At 35.8% G+C, this 21,258-nt stretch overlaps 1 protein-coding gene across 2 annotated transcripts; it reads left to right on the top strand.

The window, feature by feature from the left end:
• The first annotated feature begins 91 nt into the window (after window positions 1-91).
• On the top strand, window positions 92-19,638 carry LOC128993488 (SCY1-like protein 2). Of its 2 annotated transcripts, none has more exons than XM_054417429.1 (15): window positions 92-140; window positions 2,054-2,189; window positions 2,825-3,029; window positions 3,777-3,921; window positions 4,640-4,789; window positions 7,111-7,188; window positions 10,060-10,197; window positions 12,081-12,197; window positions 13,030-13,172; window positions 13,573-13,732; window positions 15,311-15,547; window positions 16,099-16,231; window positions 16,893-17,112; window positions 17,778-17,945; window positions 18,821-19,638. In XM_054417429.1, the coding sequence occupies exons 2-15, from the start codon at window positions 2,063-2,065 to the stop codon at window positions 19,311-19,313; spliced, it is 2,514 nt and encodes an 837-aa protein (XP_054273404.1). In that variant the 5' UTR covers window positions 92-140; window positions 2,054-2,062; the 3' UTR covers window positions 19,314-19,638. The 2 variants fall into 2 exon arrangements, with proteins under 2 accessions (XP_054273404.1, XP_054273402.1); XM_054417427.1 differs by having other exon boundaries at window positions 106-216.
• Window positions 19,639-21,258: the final 1,620 nt, after the last annotated feature.

Below are 21,258 nucleotides of genomic sequence, written 5' to 3'. Positions count from 1 at the left end.
AATCGAAAGACTTAGCGATTTGGTTTTCTTCCCTACGTTAAAGCTACTGAAAGCAGACGGTTGGTTCTTGCTTCTTCTTCTTGTCAGTTTAGTTGAGTCAGTTCAGTGTTCAGTTGTCATTTTTGTGACTGTGGATTGAGGTTAGACTGTGGAAATAAATTAACAAAGTTGTAGTAAATTTAATGACTGTTTTTTTAATTATTGCATAAATTTAAAGTAAGTAATTTCAACGTTGTTGGAATAAATAGGCTTACCAGTTTGTTCTTAAATTGCAGTTAAAAACTTTGAGCCCCATGTAACTAGGCCCTAACTGTTAGTCAAGCTTATAGCTTACACTAGTGTCATGAAGAAACAAAAACATATTTTTTCACAAACATATTGTTTTTTTAAGTGAACTCACTTTAAAGCTGTTAATATTTTGATGTAGGCCTATCTAAATCATTTCTCAGTTCAATAAGAAGTATGTAGTATGTTTTATGCTAATAAACATAACATCTGGTAAGGCCATGTTTCTTCAAAGTTAAATATCTTGGAAGCAGGACCTTTTCAATTCTTACATTTTTCTTTTAGCTAGTGAGAAAATCTTCCGGTATTATCCAAATAATAATCTATCAAACAAAAAATACTAAAATTAATTTCTCTCTTTGGCTTGTTTCTGTCAATGCAAATGATTAAGTTGTTGTGATAATAGAATTGAATTTTGAAAACAATATGAAATGCTTATAGGCCTATCAACAATTAATTTTAGGCCTAGTTGCCTTGTTAACCGTAATAAAATAGTAGGTAGTGGACCTGTTGCTCGAATTCCGAAGTATCTTGAGCCATTGGGAAATATTATAGGCATTAGGCCTACTTTAAAAAGGATTAGCCGTCATAAGTAATTTCCGATGGTTTTAAAAGAGTCGACTCAAAGATTATGGAAGTACACACGATGTACGTAACAGTTTGATATAGATCAACATTTCTTGTAAATATGTTATTAATTTTCAAAAGCTTGTTTTTTAGTGTTTTCTACAAATGTTTCCCACTGAAATGGATAGCGTGATGGGCCTTATAAGGTTGTCCATTTTAACTACAATTATAAATTGTACAAAAACCATTACTGTATTACTATTTCTTCTACTTCGTGGTGTTCTATGACTTTCCTATGTTTTGGCTCTTTCCATGATTGCTCAAGAAATGCAGCACAGTTTTAATTCAGTTTTTTTTTCCGTATATCAAACTGTCCAAGCTTTCTTACTTTTTTCCATTGTAATATTTACGCCTACTCAATTTCAAATACACTAGACTCCCTCGGACATTGGTTTAACCGGACTAGATCGGCAGGAAGTGAGCGGTATTGAAACAACTGTTCTCGTGGGAAAGATTTGAGACCAGTGATCACGTGTCTGAATACAAAGCTCTCCTAAATTTAAGTAGAAGTAACAGTAAACGGTTTGTTTTGGAGATGTCGTTTAACCGGAAAACCCCTTATCCGGACTGGCCTCAGTCCCGAGGAGTCCGGGTTAGAGGGAGTCTGCTGTGTAATATTTCATTTCAATCAAGTCAGTAAATGTTTGTAGCCCACTTTTCCTTATCTTGCAACCAAAATCCCTAACAGCAATTAAACTATCCATCTGATCCTAATGTAAAAAAAATATGTTCTTCACAAGGATAACATGGGAACTTTAAAAGCTACTGGGGCAGAGCCCAAGGGGCTTTTTCAAACATGTATGGTCAGTTTGTAAATCTACACCTAGACAAACATTTTGGTATAGCCTATGTGTAGGGTTAAATCACAAAACAAAAAAGCCTTATTGTTTACAAAGTTTCATGTAGCATATTAATAATATAGCCTAGATAACTTATAGCATCGGCCAATGGGTACAAAGACAGATATCTTTTTAACAAAACCATTCCGGAAAAAGTTGTATTCTTTGTTTTCTTTTCATTTTGACCTATAAAACCATTTCCTGGAGTTAGTCCTAGTGGAAGCTGGACACTCTGGATAAGAAATCCTTAAAAAAGATATGTTAGTTAACAGTTTGAGATTTGTCTATTGCTTTGTTTACAGGTAATTTAAATGGATGTGTTTAACAAGTTTTATTCTACTGTGTCAACGACTGTCTCCCAACTCCAGGGAGTGTTGCCTGGCAACCCGGTCACCAGAGAGTATGAGGTGATTGCTCACATCGCCAGCGCTGGCTCAGGTTAGACGTAGTTATAATATAAGACCCTTAGTTTAGACTTTTGGTATCCATTTTTTAACGTATGCTTCTCTGGTTCCTACTGAATCAACTTCTGTTGCAGTATTATGATTGAACTGCATAGGTACAATTGAACTACAAATATATGATTGAAAGTAATCAATATTTTTCAAATATTAACTAGGTAGTTGTATTGCCTAACTTTATTAACGAATTCCTTAGGTAGCTTATATGTGGTTGGTTTGAAGTTATCCTCTATTAGGCCTATTTAGGCTATCATTAAATTTTTGGAAGAAAAATAACTGAAATTTTTTCTTTTAACAGTTCAGGCTAGTCCTTTTCTTGGGGATATCATTGATTATAAGTATAGATTTAGTATGGCTATCAATGCAATATTTGATATTTGCTAGTGAATTTCCATTAGCAAAATTCGGTTCAACTATATTTTTCAGTTGATTTGACCACAAGAAACAGTAATTTTTTGCATTTATTCCATTATCGTAATAATTTATAAAAGAAAAAATATCTATCTAGAGTTTACAGCAGGAATTGGTTACCCGTTGGTTCCTAGACTGAAGAAAACGCTACGCTTGCGTGTATTATTTGGTAATTTGAACAGTCAACTTTGATTCCCTTAGGCCTTCACTGGAAGATTTACAGCGGATACAAAAAGTCTACGAGACAAGAAGCGAGCATATTTGTTTTTGAGAAGCGACAGTTGGACCGATGGACCAAGCAGGATAGAGAAGACATCCTTAGTTCTCTGAAGAGAGGAGCATCACAACTGACCAGGCTTAGACATCCGCAGATTCTGGTTGTACACCATCCTTGCGAAGAGTCCAGGTAAGAGTTTGTTTGAGGGTTTGACATTTAATATAAAAAAATCAAAACTATTGGCATAATATAATTGAAAACACAATTCTTGGAGCAGTCCAAACCTCAAGTTTTACAAATAACTCTGCAAGTCCAAAACACCAACCCCTCTTTGCTTGGTTATTAGAGGTTGATGGTTTTATTAGGCCTATATTTGTTTTTAAGTATGTGATGATTGATGCGGTTACCAATTAACACTATTTGTGCCGTGGATTTCATGTAATAACTATAATAGCTATAATGGGCTAATTTGCCTCCATCCAAAATAAAGCAAGATGTCTCTAAAATATTTCCTCTTGTTTGTAGTTCATCATTGGTGATAGTAAGTTAATGTTGTTTAAAGGATTATTCTGCAAGGACCTTAAAGGTTTAAGGAAAATGTCCGCAATAAACCTGTATACCCCCTGTGTTGTAAGTCCTCTTGCATAAAAATATTAAGAAGGTTTGAAAATGTGAGAATAAAAAAAGAATATTCCAAAGAAATGTTTTTGGAGTTGAACCTTGATAGTTAAAAGAGGCGAAGAAAAAACCTAGAACTGTGGATTAGAGAAGATGGAGAGGCTTGGTTTAAATGGCCTGACAAAAATAACTAGAATGAAAGCGGATGTTTTAGTTGTACATATCAGCCAGAATATTAGCCTACTCAATGTTATTTGATGTATGTAGCAATTGTTTACTTATTCTTTAGTGAAAATTTATTTGGTTTTCCTTTTTCAGAGACAGTTTAGCTTTTGCTACGGAGCCAGTCTTTGCCAGCTTGGCAAACATCCTCGGCAAACTGGAGAATACTCCGACACCGCCAAGTCCGCAGTTGAAAAACTACAAACTGTTTGAAGTGGAAATCAAGTACGGACTGTTGCAAGTGAGTATAACAGTACGGACACAACCAATGTCATGGTCGAGCATCTTTGGGTTTATCTGGTCCAGCTGTTTTTTGGAGTTGTAATAAATTATGCTGTCTTATGAATGTCTTTTTCAGTCTATACATAGCATCGATACAAAGTCGGTAGTGCCATGGACTTAATGCCCAAGGCAGCGTTTTCATGGGTTTGGATTCTGGTACTGGGGGGTGCAAAAAAACGGAAACCCAAAAATAAATGATAAAATATTATTCAACACACTCAACACAATTTTGAATACTGTGCTGCGGCTATCGTAGTCCTAGCCTTGGTGAAAACTGTTAAAATGTAAAAAAAAACACTATACTTTCAACAATTTTTGACGATCAGCTGATCGATCATTGTTGCAATATTCATGAAACACTGTTAGCGTTTGGGTTTCCTTGTTTTTGCTTCACCCCGTTCGTACATGCCACTACTTTTTATCGGTATAACCCATGTACTGTACCGGCTAAGCCCTTGCTTTGCTGAATATGTTCCATGCACAGGCCTCAGTGGCCCATGTGGACGGGCACATACAAGGCAACAGAGGCTGCCAACGTAAAAAAAATTAAAAATAAGGAAAGCTCTCGACTTCATTTTCTAAAATCATACAGCATTTCGCTCACTATATTAATGAAATGATACAGTTTAATGCCAAAAGTATTGTAGTAGGGCCTAACCAAACTATAACATTTCTAGGTAGGAGAGGGGCTTGCATTTTTGCACAACGATGCGAAAATTCTGCACCACAACCTGACGCCGGAAAACATTGTTGTGAACCAACAAGGCGCCTGGAAAATCTTTGGTTTCGATTTTTGCATTTTGAATTCTCAACCTGCTGCGGCTACTGTGAGTATTTTCTTGGTTATTACTTATTATTGTCAATACCTTGGTAGTCTTTGGGTAGTTTTATACTCCGATATCAAAATGTAGGTTCCAAGGGTTCTATCACCTCCATTTGACCTACCTTTATTACAATAGCTCAACAGCTGATATTAAAGCAAACATTTATCCATCCCGTCAATCAGCTGTAAGATACATTAAGCAAAAAAAGTTACGAGAAAACATTCCCTCAAACCACCTAATTTTTGTGAATGGATCATAGTTAGAAGGCAGATTAATTATACACTTGGGTTTAAATGTTCAGTATTAAATCATTGTAATAACTACAGTACGGTCCACAAGAGTCTGCAGTTGAGGGAGGTGCCTATTTACCACGCGACTTCGAAGGAGCCAATGATGACAGTTACAGTGTTGTCAAATCTAATAATACCAGCTGATTTGAACATATTGTTTAGTAGGCCTATATTTTAATTAAATTGTCGAAAAGTAGTGAACAGTGATGTTGCTGGTCCATTCTTTATATTGGCTGCTACCAACTGCAGACTCTCGTGACCCCTAGTATAGTTTAGCCTATTTATTTTTGACAATGATCAATATTGATCAATATTTAATAGTTTTTTCCTACAGTCGCCCGACAAAGTTGGCTTCCTTGTTCTGTTTATAGTACAGAAAGCTGCTAATTGCTGCATATTTATACTTTGCTGTACGGTTTATACTTTGTCGTACGGTTTATACTTTGCCGCACATCAGGATTCCAACGAAACAACTTATAACAGCGTAGTTCTATTATGCACGTAATCTGTGTACGCTTGGAAATAGGTTGGCAACACTTAAAGATAACAATACTATGAGCAGCTAGCTGATTGACTATTATAACTACGATTTAACCTGTCATTTCGTGTTTATAGTTTCGGTATTTATGAACTTTCTGGACTTTTCTTTTAAACGTTTTTAAAACATTCTTACGATCTTAATAAACAAGAAAATACCTTTAAAGCATTTTTTAGGCACGGAAACCACTTCAAATTACAAAAACATACGGAACTATATTCTGAAAACGCGGAGCACATTTCTTGCCGAGGAAAAATAGCGGAATGATACGGACTGGGTACTACTTTCTCTAGGGCACCTATTTGTGTTGCCAGCTGAACCTAAAAACGTGCTGTACAGTGATTGAAAGACTAATTATTTATATGCTTTATAGTGACTGTAGGAAAAATATAGTGTGTAACACGAGTGCAAAAGGCCTTTGCTGCACTCGAGATCATTCCACACTCGCCTGCGGCTCGTGCGTAAACATTGCTCTCGTGTGCAGCAAAGTGCCACTTTACCCACTAGTTACACAAATAACTATTTATCTGTGCCAAAAACTTTTCTTGGTGTTTCTCCAATAGTGTTTCAATCCTGTAATCTATAAGAAATGTTTATTATGAAACTATAACTGTTGTTTCTCAGTCCGTCATCAAATATTGTTATCAAACCTTTTATTTACACTCACTGATAAAGAAACGAAACGTCTAGTATCAATTCTCATGACTGCATCTCTCTTTGGTTGTATTCTTGGACAAATATTATTTTGTTACTTAACTGCTTGAACAGTTTATGACTTATTGCAGTCTAAACTCTAAATGTATTGCACAGAAAAAGATAATAGTTAAGTTACTTATCAATTTGGCATTTTACTCACTATATCTTCACAAGCAGAAAAATATAGCTAAGTGAAATTCTATTGCTAAAGCTAAATATAAGTACTTTAAACAATTGCAACAATGATATGTTGTAGGGAAAGAAAAAATGTGGTAACTACTACTATTGTTTCTAACTGATAACGGCTGGCACTGAAGGGAGTTTTGTTTTTGAAAGCAACAGCTGACTTTTCCATTTCACAATGCAGTCAATTTCACATCAGTTCGTTTTGTTTTATTGTTGTTATCTGTTTTAATTACCTTGGTTCTTGGTTTGTGAACCGTAATCTAAGGTACCTCCAAGTGTTTTTTATTTTTGTGAAAGTCGATTTTTCCATAATCCAATAAAATCGGATTTCTACAAAAACAAAACAGCTCAAACAATTTTGATTTTTTTATTTACTAGCCTAATAGGCCTATGGCAATTTCACTCATTCAATTAAATTCAATTAAAAAGCTATTAATTTTTTTATTCCACCCAAAAAATAACATAGTTACTCCCACCCCTTACCCAGCAGAATGGCTATTGACAAACTAATAGGATGTATATGTCAGTTTGCTAATTTTTTAGTTTACTGCTGGTCCATATACGTTGTTGTCTTCAGTATTCAAAGTCAATGGTATAATCTGGTTATTTTTCAGCCTGTTTGGCTGTGGCAGCAGTACAAGCCAGATGTTCATCCATTGGCGCAGCCAGAACTGGACTATCTCGCCCCAGAGGTGGGTCTACTAACTGTAAAATACTGCAATAATTCAGCTACTAGGAGGTCACAAACTGTGGATATTTATAGGCATGCACTGTGGATGCGATACTCCCTGGTGTGGAGTAAAGTCTGCAGTACTCCTGATAATTAGACCAATTTGTAAATTACAAGGCGAAAATGTTTCGGATTCCACTATAAACTGTGTAGGTCCCTTAGTTGCCATCGTATGGGCTATTAATTAACAGCTGTGCCTAAGGAAAGTGTCGGCCTTAGTGACTAACAAGACTACAAGATCTGGGTACTCATCATACACTCACCTCCATTTATACTAACATTGTATGTTCACTCCCAGGATAATAGTACCGTACCCCCCTCGGTGCTATGCGATGATATATCGTTGTGCATCTTTTCCCTGAAAAGTGCTATGGAACAATATATCGTTCGCGTTTCATCGGAAAAGTGCTAATCGACGATATATCGTGCTGGTGCCACTTTCGTGTGAGTTTTTAAATAGACATATTGGTTGACTCGATTTTTGTTTTGAAACATCGATGGATCATTTCGATTCCTCATACGATTGAGGCCCAACATATCGTTCCTTAGCACTTTTGAGGTTAAAAATTTTGTTTACCGAATGTTTTTTCTTACACTAGACTTTGCCCCCGTGGCAATCCTAGCACTTTTAGGACAAAATAAGTTAGAGGACCCATATGCTGTTTCAAATATATTAAATAATAATTTTGCTGATATGGTGGAACATCATGTTTTACCAAATCTGAATAAAACCCAAACTAGTTCTGAAAATTTTGCTTCAAACACTAAGTTTAAGTGCAAAACAATTGATGAACCAATTTTAATATCCATAATAGACCAGTTAAAACCTAAATGGTCATCAGGTTATGATGAAATTCCGATTAGAATAATAAAAGAATCTAAATCTGTTTTATTAAAGCCACTTTTACACGTCATTAATACTTCGCTTATAACAGGTGTTTATCCTGATAAGCTGAAAATTTCAAAAATTATCCCGGTATATAAAAAAGGAGACAAAAAAGATCCAAATAACTATCGACCATTGGCAATTCAACCAGCTCTTTCAAAATTATTTGAAAAATGCTTTCTTTTTCAGCTAGTAGATTATTTTGAAATTAATAACTTATTAGATAAAGAGCAGCATGGTTATAGAAAAAACAAATCCACCACTACAGCACTTATATCTTATATTGAAAATGTGTTGGAAAAGTTGGATGAGGACAACAAAGTAATTGGTGCCTTTTTGGATATGTCCAAGGCATTTGACAGCGTGCACCATTTAAAGTTACTAAATAAACTTAAAATGTATGGAATTGGTGGCAAAGAGTTAAGCTGGATTGAATCTTATCTGGAGGGACGCCAACAGTTTGTTAACATTGTTCATTTAAGTGGGAATAAAATGTACCATATTAAATCTGAGGTTAGGACAGTAAAATACTCAGTGCCACAAGGATCAGTGTTGGGCCCATTCTTGTTCTTGTGCTACTTGGGAGGGATGCCAAAACATTTATTTGAACATGTAGAAAATAATACTCTGTGCTTGTATGCAGATGACATAAGTATGTCGATACATGATAAGAATATGGAGCTTCTTATAAATAAAACTAATGATTCACTCACAATAATTAAAGATTACTTGAATGAAAAAAATCTTTTACTAAATGAAAATAAAACAACGTTCATTGAGTTTGAATCTAAAAAATCTAGAAAAGAACTGTTTAACAATTTTGTTTATGAAACTAAATTTTTAGGCCTAACCTTAAATAGCACACTTAATTGGACCTCACATGTTGACAACTTATGTAATAAAATCAGCTCAAGTATTTTTGCTATTAGACGCTTATATCCATTATGCAACAGAGAAATCTTAAGAAAGGTTTACTTTGCTACTATTCACTCACATATTTCTTACGGTATAGAAATTTATGGAGGAACAAGTAAATTAAATTTAAACAAAATTTTACATTTACAAAAAGAAGCCATTAGGTGTATCCTTAATCTCGATATAAACGAATCCTGTAAAAATCATTTTAAAGAATTAGAGTTCTTTACCGTTTTCAGTCTCTATATTTATAAGACGATAATGTATGTTAAAAATCATGAATCAGAACTTCAAAGACAGAAAGACGTACATAATTATAACACTAGAAACAAACTTAACTTCATAACTAAAAAACATAAAAAAGAAAAATTTAAGGAGAGTCCTAATTATATTGGAATCAAATTCATGCATTCCCTCCCCAGCAGTATTAGAAACGAAAGTAGCGTAAATAAATTCAAAAATAAACTTAAGGGGTTTTTAATTTATAGCGAATTTTATAGTTTGGAAAGTTTTGAACACTGTAACAAAAAAACTGTATGACTAAGCAAGTAGGGAAGTAGGTGAAATCATGTGAAGTAGTTTTAGGTTGATGACACATTCATGTACACTTGTTGTATGTATTGAATAAAGATTTATTGATTGATTGATTGATTGATTAAGTAAATAACTCTAGCATATTTTGGAAAATTACAACAACAAAATTCCAGCATCGAAAGGGTTAAATTTGATACAAGAGGAGAGCGGACCCTGTGCTCTGCTTCTGTATCTAGGAAAATCAGCTTATAGGGAGAGAAGTAAAATTTAATATTTGGCCTTAGCATAATTTCCATTCTTTGTTTGAAGTTCGCTATTGGTTATGGTAACTATGTTATTTGAGGTATGTAAGGACCAATGCACCTTTTCATCACGTTTTGTGCAATACCAATAAGATACTTACAAGTCAAAGTTGTCTCGGATGTACCTCAACTACTCAAAGTTTTTGATTCTTGTTGAGACGTGATTGACGTGAAAATCAATTTTTTTGTGATGTAGGTAGCCCTGACGGAAAGTAACGGAGCAGCGAGTGACATGTTCAGCCTGGGAGCTGTCATCACAGCGTTGTACAACGACGGCCAACCTCTGCTGACTGCCAACAAAGACTGGATGTCTTATAAGCGAAACATCAATGAGGTCAGCGTCTGTGCTTTTACAGTAGTCGCAAAGTATTTGTGGACGAAATGCATACACTGTAATATCAAAGGACTATGTATACTTCTTCCTTGGATAAGGTCTATATGTGTATATTTTTGTGTATATTTTTGTGTATATCTACGCTGTTGGCATTTTTAAAAGTTTTTGTAAGCGAAGAGTCTAAACCCTGGTTTTGCCACTATCTGGTCCAACATTGATACTTTTAATACTTTTCAATGAAATGGCAACCATTATTACTACCTACCTGGAGTTTTTCTGAAATGCCAAAATTCTGTAGTTTTTATTCCGGTAGACTTTCTTTAAACCGACTTTGGATCATCTGACGCTCAGATTAATCGAATCTTCCCAGACGAAAGTACAGATCGGTTTATCCGCCATAAATTTTATAAAAGTTGGTTTCACCAAACTTTTGTAGGGATCTAGTGACTTTTTCTTATCTTGTTGCGGTAAAAGAAATTAGTCAGTCTTGTAGTGAGGCGGGAATTTGTGGGAACCACTCAGTTTTTTCCAAAGAACTTGTATAATGGTAAGGAACCAGTATTTTTCCAAAAATTTTGTGAGCGTTCCCACACTAAAAAATGTATACCTACACCACTCAGCAGTCTGTAAACTAAGTCTCCAAAATGGCAGTGTTATACCATTACTTTATCCAAAACTAGCTGTACCCGCGGACTTTGCCCCGTTTAACTTCTTAATTTTCTAGATAAGCTCGTTCGCATGGTTCAATCACGTCCTGGTTGAAGTTCGTTCGCTACACTCACTCACTTTTAGGTTGGAGCTCGTTCGCTGTGCTCACTTGCCTTCAGGTTAGCTCGTTCGCTACGCTAACTCGCCTCCAGGTTGAAGTTCGTTCGCTACGCTCACTCACCTTTTGGTTGCAAATTAGCTGTCATAATTTAAAAAAAATAATAGTGCTGCACCCTGTTGGTAATCCTCGTAACTTTAATGCTATTGCACATCATAGAACAGAACCAACTTGTTTAATTGAAACAGCTGTTAAGATTCATTAATTCCATTTAAATATGAGTACTCATAAGGTTAACATGGGAAACTCCAGAGCCACTGGGGCGGAGCCCGAGAGTCCGATCAGAATAAAAACTACTTAGTTTTCCTATTTAATGCCTAAAGAATCAGTGTACCAAATTTCAGCCTCCTAGGTAAATGGGAAGTGGGAGAATTAGTGATGAGTGAGTGAGTGAGTGAGTCAGTCAGTCAGTGAGGGCTTTGCCTTTTATATATATAGATTAGTGTGACAAATTATTGTACGCAATTTGTAAGCACCACTGTATTACATGCAGTAAAAAAATATATGTATATGTATGCCCAAGGGGGGCAGGTCTCCCCCCTTCGCCCCCTCTCTGGATCTGCCATTGCCACTGAGGTCATGAAGATATAAGTTTTATGAACTACAAAGAAAAATGAAAGTGATGAAAAAAATCACTGACCTTTACATGTAAAGTGTGATTAAACATAGTGAATTTTATTTTAATGAGTGATTAAGGCCTTTTATAAATATCACGTAGTAAAAATTAAAATCATAATTTGTGTGTGTTTTTCTAACAAAGTATTATAATTTTCAAAAATGTTTCCCAGGCTGCAACACATTTCAAATGCAGAGTTCAGCTTTTTTTCTTGAGCTCTACCTGCAAAGGTAGTTGAAGGTGTATTTTTAATTAAGTTACTCTTGTAATTAATGTCTGAATTTTGACAATCCAGCAGTTGACCTATCTTGAAGATTTTAAAGTGAAATGAAATGAAATAAACTTTATTCATACTTTGTTAACATGTGCACGAATGGCGTCATTACATTGGATCAAAATCATAATGCTTAATCCTAAAAAAGTATGTGTTGTCTGTTACAGCTGAAGCAGCTACCATTGTCCAAACTGATGTGTGTAGCTGAAGGTTTGAGAGACATGGTGAGACTAATGCTTAATGTCAAGCCCGAGTTGAGACCAGACGAACACGAGTTTCTTAAGGTCAGTGTCTTCTTTCTTATAACTCTCAAGTCTAAAAAAAAAAAAACATTGAACCTAATACAGTAAAACTCTATCCACCCAAATCAATTGAAATATCAATTTTACCACATTCCGATTTATCAAAAAATTTGGGTAGTTTGATTTTTACCTTGTGGTATTTTATTATTTTACTTGTCCTCAAAGAGTTTGGGATTGAAAAATTTACACTTTTATCACGATAGGGAAGATGTTTTTGTGACCGCAGGACATGATGATGATGTTCACAAGACCGTGAAGATGTGGAAGATTTTGCCATGATTGTGGAAGACAATGAAGATGTCTATACATAAAAAAGAATGATGATAAAGTATTATTTTGTAACCGCAGGAGACTGATAATAATTTCCTGTGACCACAAGAGACGATGTCTATAAAACTGTGAAAAATATTAAAGATTTTGCAGCAATCGGGAAAGACAATTATGATGTCTACTTATTTGTGGTTGTTTTTTAATACTTTGCTGTTTGCTGCGATCTCGGAAAATGATGATGAGGTACGACCACGAGAGGTATTTAAGATTTTGTCACGATCATGGTAGACGATGATGTTTCCATGAACGCAGAAGACGATGATGTCTACACTACCGTGGGAGATATTCAGGATTTTACTGTGATCACGGCTTCTGCCTCATTTCACTGATCCTTATCACTGGTTATAGTTTTTTTTATTCTTTCCTAAGTGATTCGAATAGTTGTTGGAGTTCTGCATACAAGTTCACTGTTAAATCTTACTTAACATCTCTTTATTTAACTTTTTTACCAAAACGTATTCAAATTGTTTCTCATTGTTTACAGATAGACTTCTTCAATGACGTGGGGGTAAAAACTCTGAACTACTTGGACTCTTTGTTCCAGTGGGATAACCTGCAAAAGTCTCAGTTTTATAAGGGACTTCCCGAAATAATTGAGAAACTACCACATAGAGTGTGTCTGTTCAGGTAACTTGGTACATTTACACCTAACGTAGTTACTAGTAATGTTATTTAAAGTTAGTTCTATAGAGTAACTGTTAAGACTACAAAGCTATACCATTGGACTGTCCCCTTGAAAAATACTTCTTGACGTAAATTAAAGTCTTGTAACAATATAAATATGCTACCAAATTTGAAACAAAGAAAGTGTACTGTTTTGTAATTCACTTAATTAAATCACAATCGTGGATGAAGACGTGACAAGTAACACCTAGTAATTGTATTTTACACATAGAGTTTTCATGAAAATTGCCAGGTAAGAGACCCCTGATATTTGTATGGCAGTTGCTCTAATCACCCTGTTTGACGAACACAATATTAAAAAAATGATTGCAAAATATTTGTAATTATTGGCTTGATGTTTCAGAGTTATTCCTTGTTTGGTGAAGGAATTTGTGAACCCAACGATGGTTCCGTTCGTTCTGCCCAATGTTTTGCTCATCTCGGAGAATTGTTCCAAAGAGGAGTTTTCTCAACTTATTCTTCCCCACCTTAAGCCTGTCATGAAAATGACAGATCCGATTCAGGTATGTATCATAATTATTTAATATTTATCATAATATAATTGTAGGTAGACAAAAAGAATATTCCTTTTTCGTTTACTTTCTAGAACATTACTAATGGGATGATGCTCCTTTAGGAAATTTGTTTGAACTGTGATGATTTACTGGGAAGGTAAATTCTAAGCGATATGATGCAATGTACAGTAGACCCCCTCTTAACCGACCCTAATGGGACCGGACCTAGGTCGGATAACTCAAAAGGTCGGATAAAACGGGCAATCTCTAAAATCATAACATAATGAAGTGCTATTCATTTGGAATTATATAATCATTATTTTGAAATCATACTTGCATTATTTATCAGATAAACTACTCTTATCTCCTTTTTCATATTGATAGAAAAGTCTCAAATAAAGCCAAAACACGGTTAAGTCTAATAGGCCTACTTTCAGTGGAATATATTATAATACTAGGCAAGAGTCAATAAAATTCCTATTTTAATAACTTTAGTAGGCCTACTCCGCCTACTGTAATGTATTAATTGATGCTTTCCAAATAACATCGTAATACAGTACAGAACCTTTTGTCGACATTGAAGATACAAGCGACAATTTTGTTACAAGACAGGACGTTTATTTATAGCCTCTCACTGGAGGCTTAGGCACAAAAACTATCTTGACCTTGGAGTTGTTAACCCCCCTTCCCTGCCTTCCCTACAAGTTGCGTTGTTTGTTTACTCCGGTGATAAGATAATCAGTTCTCAAAATCGTAACGCACTTTATGATGTTATAAATTTGCCACCCAGATAACAAATCAGATCAGATGTGCTCGAGCTACGAACGATGATGACAAACTGACAATAGGCTATGCTATATTTGTTGTGATCAACACAAAATAACTTATTGTTAGTCATATCCTGTGGAGATAAGCGTATGGTTCAGTTCTCATCGCCCAGCGTGGGAGCGGAAATGCCGAGATTCCTAGACAGCGGCGGTTAAACCGAGCTGCTCTCAAAGCAAGGTCGGTTAAAACAAACTGTATTATTTTACGATCGAAAGCGGATAATCCGATTATCGGTTAATACGAGGTCGGTTAAGAGGGGGTCTACTGTATTATGTATGCGCTTAAAGATTGAAGCAGTCTTAAAAACATAACCTCTAAGTTTTGGACACAATGACACTTTGGATCCAATTTTTAAAAAACTAGCTAGATTAGATTACATTTAGGTTAGATTTTTACACACTAGGGTGTGTATAAAATAAATTTAAAAAATGAGTGTTGTACGAATGTGATGATAGCTTTGTTTCTGACTAAGATCGGCTGGTTATTTTAGCCAGGTACGTTGATAAAAAGTTTACTGATCAAGGACAGATGGGTCATGATTCTGACCATCAAAAACATCTTCTTCTATTCCACAGTTCTTCTTCCTCCACCATCTGCCATTTCTCGTCTCCATTTTTCCAACTCGCCCATCTCGTTTTCCACCTTTTCTATGTCTTCTACTCTGTCTATGGAAAGCATTTCAAACTCTTCAAAATACTCATGCCCTCAACACTTATCACAGCCATGTTCCATTACCTTGACAGCCATCTGTTTCCGCAGATCCTGCTGATCTTCATGCAGAAGATGGAGTTGCTTCTGAAGCTATGTCCACCAGAAGAGGTGAAGTCTGATGTATTGCCGATGTTGTATCGAGCGCTGGAAGCGGATGCTCAGCAAATTCAAGAACTCTGCCTGTCTGTGCTACCCAACTACGCGACACTCATCGAGTACCCGTCGATGAAGAACGCGCTGCTGCCCAGAATCAAGCGGCTTTGCATATCAACTTCTTTCATATCGGTGAGTCTCTGATTTACGTGTGTTTAGATGCCGTAACCATATCCCAAGAAGAATCATAGACTAAACATATACCCGCATAAGTTTTAAGGATTTTTGTTAATTTAGTGCAGGTGGAAAACTTAATTAATTTGTAGAAACAATTTACAAGACGGAAACGGAAATGGTCTTCCAGAATCCAAAGAAAGGTAGTAAGGTACAGAGGAAACATTCAATGGTATACTTAAGTGGTGTCTAGCTCTAATGGCTGTGTCTAGGGAAATGTCTGACACCCCTCCTTTGCGCTCACGGTAAAGGAAACCCTGTCGATAGGAATTTTTTCAGAGCGCTCGTCGTTCAGACTCCTCCTTGCTCATTACAAATCCGGCACAACATCCCAGAGATAAAAATCGCGAAGTAGTCATACAAGCAAGTTTCCTCTGTACCTTACTTCTTTGTGCAGATTTTTTTTTTCATTGATTTTACTTCTACCATCAACAATTTTGAACTTTAAGTCTTAATTCTTGTGCACTCTGTTGTTGACTCTTGTATTGAGCTGTGGTATTGTGTTGTAGGTTAGGGTCAACTGTCTCGTGTGTGTTGGTAAGCTGTTGGAACACCTGGACAAGTGGCTTGTACTGGACGAAGTGTTACCGTTCCTGCCTCAGATACCCTCTCGAGAACCAGCCGTCCTCATGGGAATACTTGGTAAACCTTGGACTACTTTTTGACAAAAAGCACAGCAAAGTTTTGGGGTTGGAAGTAAGAGGGTTATTCCACATTATGTCCAAAATAAGAACTAGAATTAAAAGAATAATCCTCTGCATCTGTCCACAGAATAAGAATAAAGAGTCTGTCCACAGAATTTGGACCATCCAGGGGGTTATGTAAGATAATTTTGACAATTTTCAAATTTTTCTCAATATTTTCTGTTGAATTTTGTTAACATCTTTATCTCCAGTAATGTGTGGTATATGACAATTCTTTTGGATAACTTCATTAGTTATAATTCAGTGATTCCTGATTTTTTTAGGTATATTTTATACTCAATGGCAATTTTTAAACAAAACTTGTCATATTTTATATTCATATCCTAACCTAGAAGCTAGGCTACCACAAGTAAATTGTCCAATCTTGGTCTTCTATGAGATGACTATTGTTGGGAAAGAAAAAATACTGGACGACATCTCAGGGGATTAATAGTCCCAAAGATGATTGGGTTGCGTCAATCCATCTTGGCAGGATACAATGTAATTCAATCACGTCTAAAGACCAAAATTTGACAAATCTTTGAAGAACTGATGTCTCTGCAACAAGCCCTACATACATAAGTATTCCAGTGTCTATTAATATCTTTATTCCATCCTAGGTATTTACAAACTGGTCTTGAACCACAAGAAGTTTGTAATGACCAAAGAGGTGATGGCAACCAAGGTGATTCCGTTCCTGATGCCGCTCAGTATAGAGAACGCCCTCACGCTGAACCAGTTCAACGCTATCATCGCAGTCATCAAGGAGATGGTCAACCGTGTGGAGGCCGAGCAGAAGGTCAAACTGGAACAGCTCAATTCTATACAGAACGAGCAAAAGTGAGTTTGAAATTGTGTGCTTGAAGATTTCTTTAGGAATGCTGTTAAGAAAGATTTTTTTAGAATTAAATTTTGCTTTATCCAGTTGTGACGCTAGATGGCTAGAGAACAATTCACTTAGTAAATGGAAGGCTTGAAGGATCGTACTTTGGCAAGATTTGTGGACACATGATACTTGTCAGGTTACATAGAGAGCATACCAATAGTTTTTAGTTTTTCCTTGCTAATGTCCTTGTTTACGGAAGTGGAAACCTTTGCAAGACTGATGTGGCATCTACGGCTACAGACATTTCATTTCCAAGTCAAAGCTTTAGTCGAACCAAATAAAATAAGTCTTAAGTATTATATTGAGTCGCTAATAGTGTAATGCTGTGATATACGGTTTTCTTATATAATATCTCGTTAGGGAACTTCTTATCAGCATTGCACGTGTTATTAAATTTACGGAAAGTAAATAAAAGATTTTCGTTAACCATACCTAACTATAGCAACAACTTATTTTAAGCTAGTAACTATATCTGTATCAAACTATAAGAGAAATTATAATATCAATAATTGTACACTACGTAATTCATTCTGCTATGTACTCATTGAATAAAAAACTCGCTGGTAGCCTACATTTCGATGAATGTCTTCTCCAATATCCTATATTATTGCCATTGCAGGGACATGGATATGAACATGAAGACCTTCAACTCAGCCCCTCCCACACAGTCAGAGTTTGAGGAGATTCTCGGCATGAAGCCGAGCATACCTAAACCAACTCCCACTCTCAATTCAGATCTGTCCACCTTAACTCAGCCCAAAGGTTTGACTCTGCAGGATAAACAGGGGTAAGTTGAATTAGATTTGTTGATTTTTTTTTCAATTTACTGTGATTTTGAATAAGTTTAAAATATAACCTACACAGATACCTAACAGATTCCAAAGACAGTGTACGTGCTATGTAAAAGTTTTAGGTCGCTCTTACGTGGCATTTAAGATTAAAACGCATCTATTTATCTGTACAGTTTGATCTAAAGATTACTCAAGTGTCTGAAGTGCAAGGTTGGGAAAGTCTGGTAGGAAGTCCTGCTTACATCCCCACTTTCAACTCTTTACTTCCAGAAATATCTGGGAAGATATTTGGTCCCACCAAACACGTCCCACAATGTATTTTATTTTCTTGTCAACCCCATTAGCATTTTTTAGAAGAGATAAAAGAGAATGTCAATCAAAAATTTTTTGGGAAAGCGGTTCAAACTCATGTTTTGTGGGCGTGACGGGAATTGAACCCGTCTGTCCTGCACTGAAGTTAGAGACGTTAACTACTAGGCTAGCAACACACTTTGTCCTGAATCTTCCTCAGTTAATCCTTTCTCTCTATATCATCATCACTTGCCACAATCATTTCAACCTCATCATCCTCTCGGTCTTCTTCCAAGGAACCCTGAACATCTTACTTGTTGAAGATAGATGACTCTCTTTTCAAAATATGGCCAGCTCATCTAATTCTTCTATATTTCACCATTAAATCTGGATGCTTATAAAGTTTTCTTGGGTCTCTGTTGTGTCTTTTCCGCGTTGGTTCCTCCTAGAATCCTATTTTCAAATGCAACCCTTTTCTCCATTTATCCTGTCCTTGTTTTAATGTTTGTTGATTTAGTCAATCTTTCAATATGGTAAAGAAAGAGAACGGTATAATTAATCTAACAACTGTTGTCTATAGGTACGTTGAGAGACAAGAGGTAGCCAGAAGGTTACAACAGGAGCCAGTGCTGAACCCAACCTCCGTCACACCCCGTGCTCCACCCCCCGTCAAGGATCTCACCATGTCACTCATGGAGAACAACTTGAAGCAGATCTCACTGGCGCCTGCCCCCACCAACCCCGCTCAGGGGTGGTCTATGCCAGTCGCCCCCGCTGTAGCACCTGTTGCCCCCGCTGCACCTGTACCACCTGCCAACGCATGGACCAATCAGAGTTGGAACCCCCCGGCAGCCGCCCCCGCGTGGCAGGCTCCCCCCGCTCTACAAGCTCCCCCTCGACAAGCTCCCCCCGCTCAGTTTCGCCCCACCTTCCCTGCTCCACAGTTCCAACTGGCCAACAAGGTTCCGATGAACAGCATGGCCCCGCAGTCTTTTCCGATGATGAACGGAATGAAACCCGCTCAACCTACCAAGCAACTCTCTGCTACAGAAATCAACGATTTCCTCAGTTAATATTTTATAAAAAATTATAAACACTGGTTTTGTTCGATTACGTGGAGTGTCGTGTTATGATGGATGCTAGTAACGGATTGGTTCGTGTTGTGTAACATTTCATTCCTGTTAACCAAAATGTTGATACATAGTGTTTTTGTATGTATATAAGAGCTAGTCTTTTTCTGGTCACTGTGCTTTTGTAGAGCATAAATGCTGCTTTTGCACTGAGACATGTCGCTGTATAATTTTTGAACTTTGCCATAGTAATATTTTGCTGAATTAAACATTTACCTAGATATTTTAGCACATTCTATAGGTTTGAAATTGGCAATTACAACTTAAAAAGCACAAATTATTTATTTTAAAATATTTAAGCTTTTAGCATTTTTAATTTATATATTTTATTTTAATTATTTACATATACACAGTTTATTGTACATCTTAGTTTTATTTTTCATGGCTTAGTCACATTATAAGTTTAAGTCTTCTGAGACAATTCCTAGGAATTTATGAGATAAAAATTTGAGATTACAATTAATAAAGAATAGGTACTTAACAGTACCTATCATTTATACCGTATGACTAAATTGATGTTGTATTTAGTTTAATTTAAATGTTGTACATAAAATATTATGAAACTTTCATTGTTGTTTGCTAGAATAAATATAATGACATGAGTTTAGGCCCAGATAGCTTTTTGTATGGAAAATTTGCTATAAATGTTAAGTGATATCCAAAATTGAATGTCAAACTGTATTTTTGGTCACTCAGTAGAGTCTTGGTCATACAACCTAAACCAGTTATTGCAAGATCGGATTAGTCGAATGATTAGATAACTTGGAAAATTAAAATCCACTGCATCAATTTTAATATTTTATGATTCTTCATACCAATTTTTGATACGTCAGTAATCTATGCCAATACCTAAACCCAACACATCTGATAAAGATAACAAATTTCACGCTTTTGCAACAATTGCGGTTGACGACAATTAACCGTTCCGAGACTAGAGGAAACGATGATGATGTCTAAAAAATACTGTGGTAGATAAGAATTTCGCCGTGATCAAGGGTGACGATGGTTTCTACAAGGCTGCGGGAGATATTTTTGATTTTGCCACAAACATGGTAGACAGTGATAATGTTTCCGGTTTAAATTTGATTTGCCTAGTTTTTTTCTTTATAATTTGATTTACTTAAAGAACAATCTAATTTACCCTGATCAATCTAATTTACTTTGTGTAAGGAAATAATGGCAGGAGTTGATGTAGTATAATCAATCCATATTGTTTGGTAAGATTAAAAAAAAAAATATATAGATATCAAATTTGATTTGTCAGGTGTTGTGTTGGTATCGAAAATCAATAAATTTTGTTATCTATCGACACAAACTATATTTAACCATCAAAAACTTTCACACTACACCTAGCACACATTGGTACTTGACGGTCAAAAGGAAACGTCCAATAGCCAAAGATTAGGTTATCGAGACTCTACTGTATTATACAAAATATTGAGAGTGTTCTGACTGTTGTGTGTCTTAAACAATATCAATATCATATTTATAGTGTTTATATCAGCCTTTTCACACGTTGTCACATCACTTTGTCATTTTAGTACTGTAAGCAAATAAATCTCATCAACTAGTTTCAAATTGTGAAAATGCTCTTTTGAAAAACAAGCAGTTTAAGTAAGGCTTCGCTCTTCAACCATATCAAAATCTGTAAATGTGCAATGATGAAACTTAATGTAGATCTTTAAGTATTTACACAATATTAAAGATTGCGCAATAAAGTGTTAGAATACATTGTCACAAGGTACTGAAATTTAAAACATAAGTTATATTCAGTTTAAAACTTCATAAAAGATAAGAAATGTGTTTAAAATTTTCAATCTACTAATAATAAATAATATTCATATTTCATAACCTACCAAAGGAGAAGACTCATTACTTTACATATTAT

Source organism: Macrosteles quadrilineatus, unplaced genomic scaffold (assembly GCF_028750875.1).
Source record: "Macrosteles quadrilineatus isolate MER2022 unplaced genomic scaffold, UCM_ALF_1.0 Scaffold_4__1_contigs__length_99947679, whole genome shotgun sequence".
NCBI lineage: Eukaryota > Metazoa > Arthropoda > Insecta > Hemiptera > Cicadellidae > Macrosteles > Macrosteles quadrilineatus.
This window is presented reverse-complemented; position numbering and strand designations above follow the sequence as displayed.

Coding starts and splice junctions, on each gene's coding strand:
- LOC128993488 (XM_054417429.1), top strand. CDS start 2,063: ATGGATGTGTTTAACAAGTTTTATTCTACTGTGTCAACGACTGTCTCC. Junction 12,198..13,029: donor ACGAACACGAGTTTCTTAAG/GTCAGTGTCTTC, acceptor CATTGTTTACAG/ATAGACTTCTTCAATGACGT. Junction 13,733..15,310: donor AAATGACAGATCCGATTCAG/GTATGTATCATA, acceptor CTGTTTCCGCAG/ATCCTGCTGATCTTCATGCA.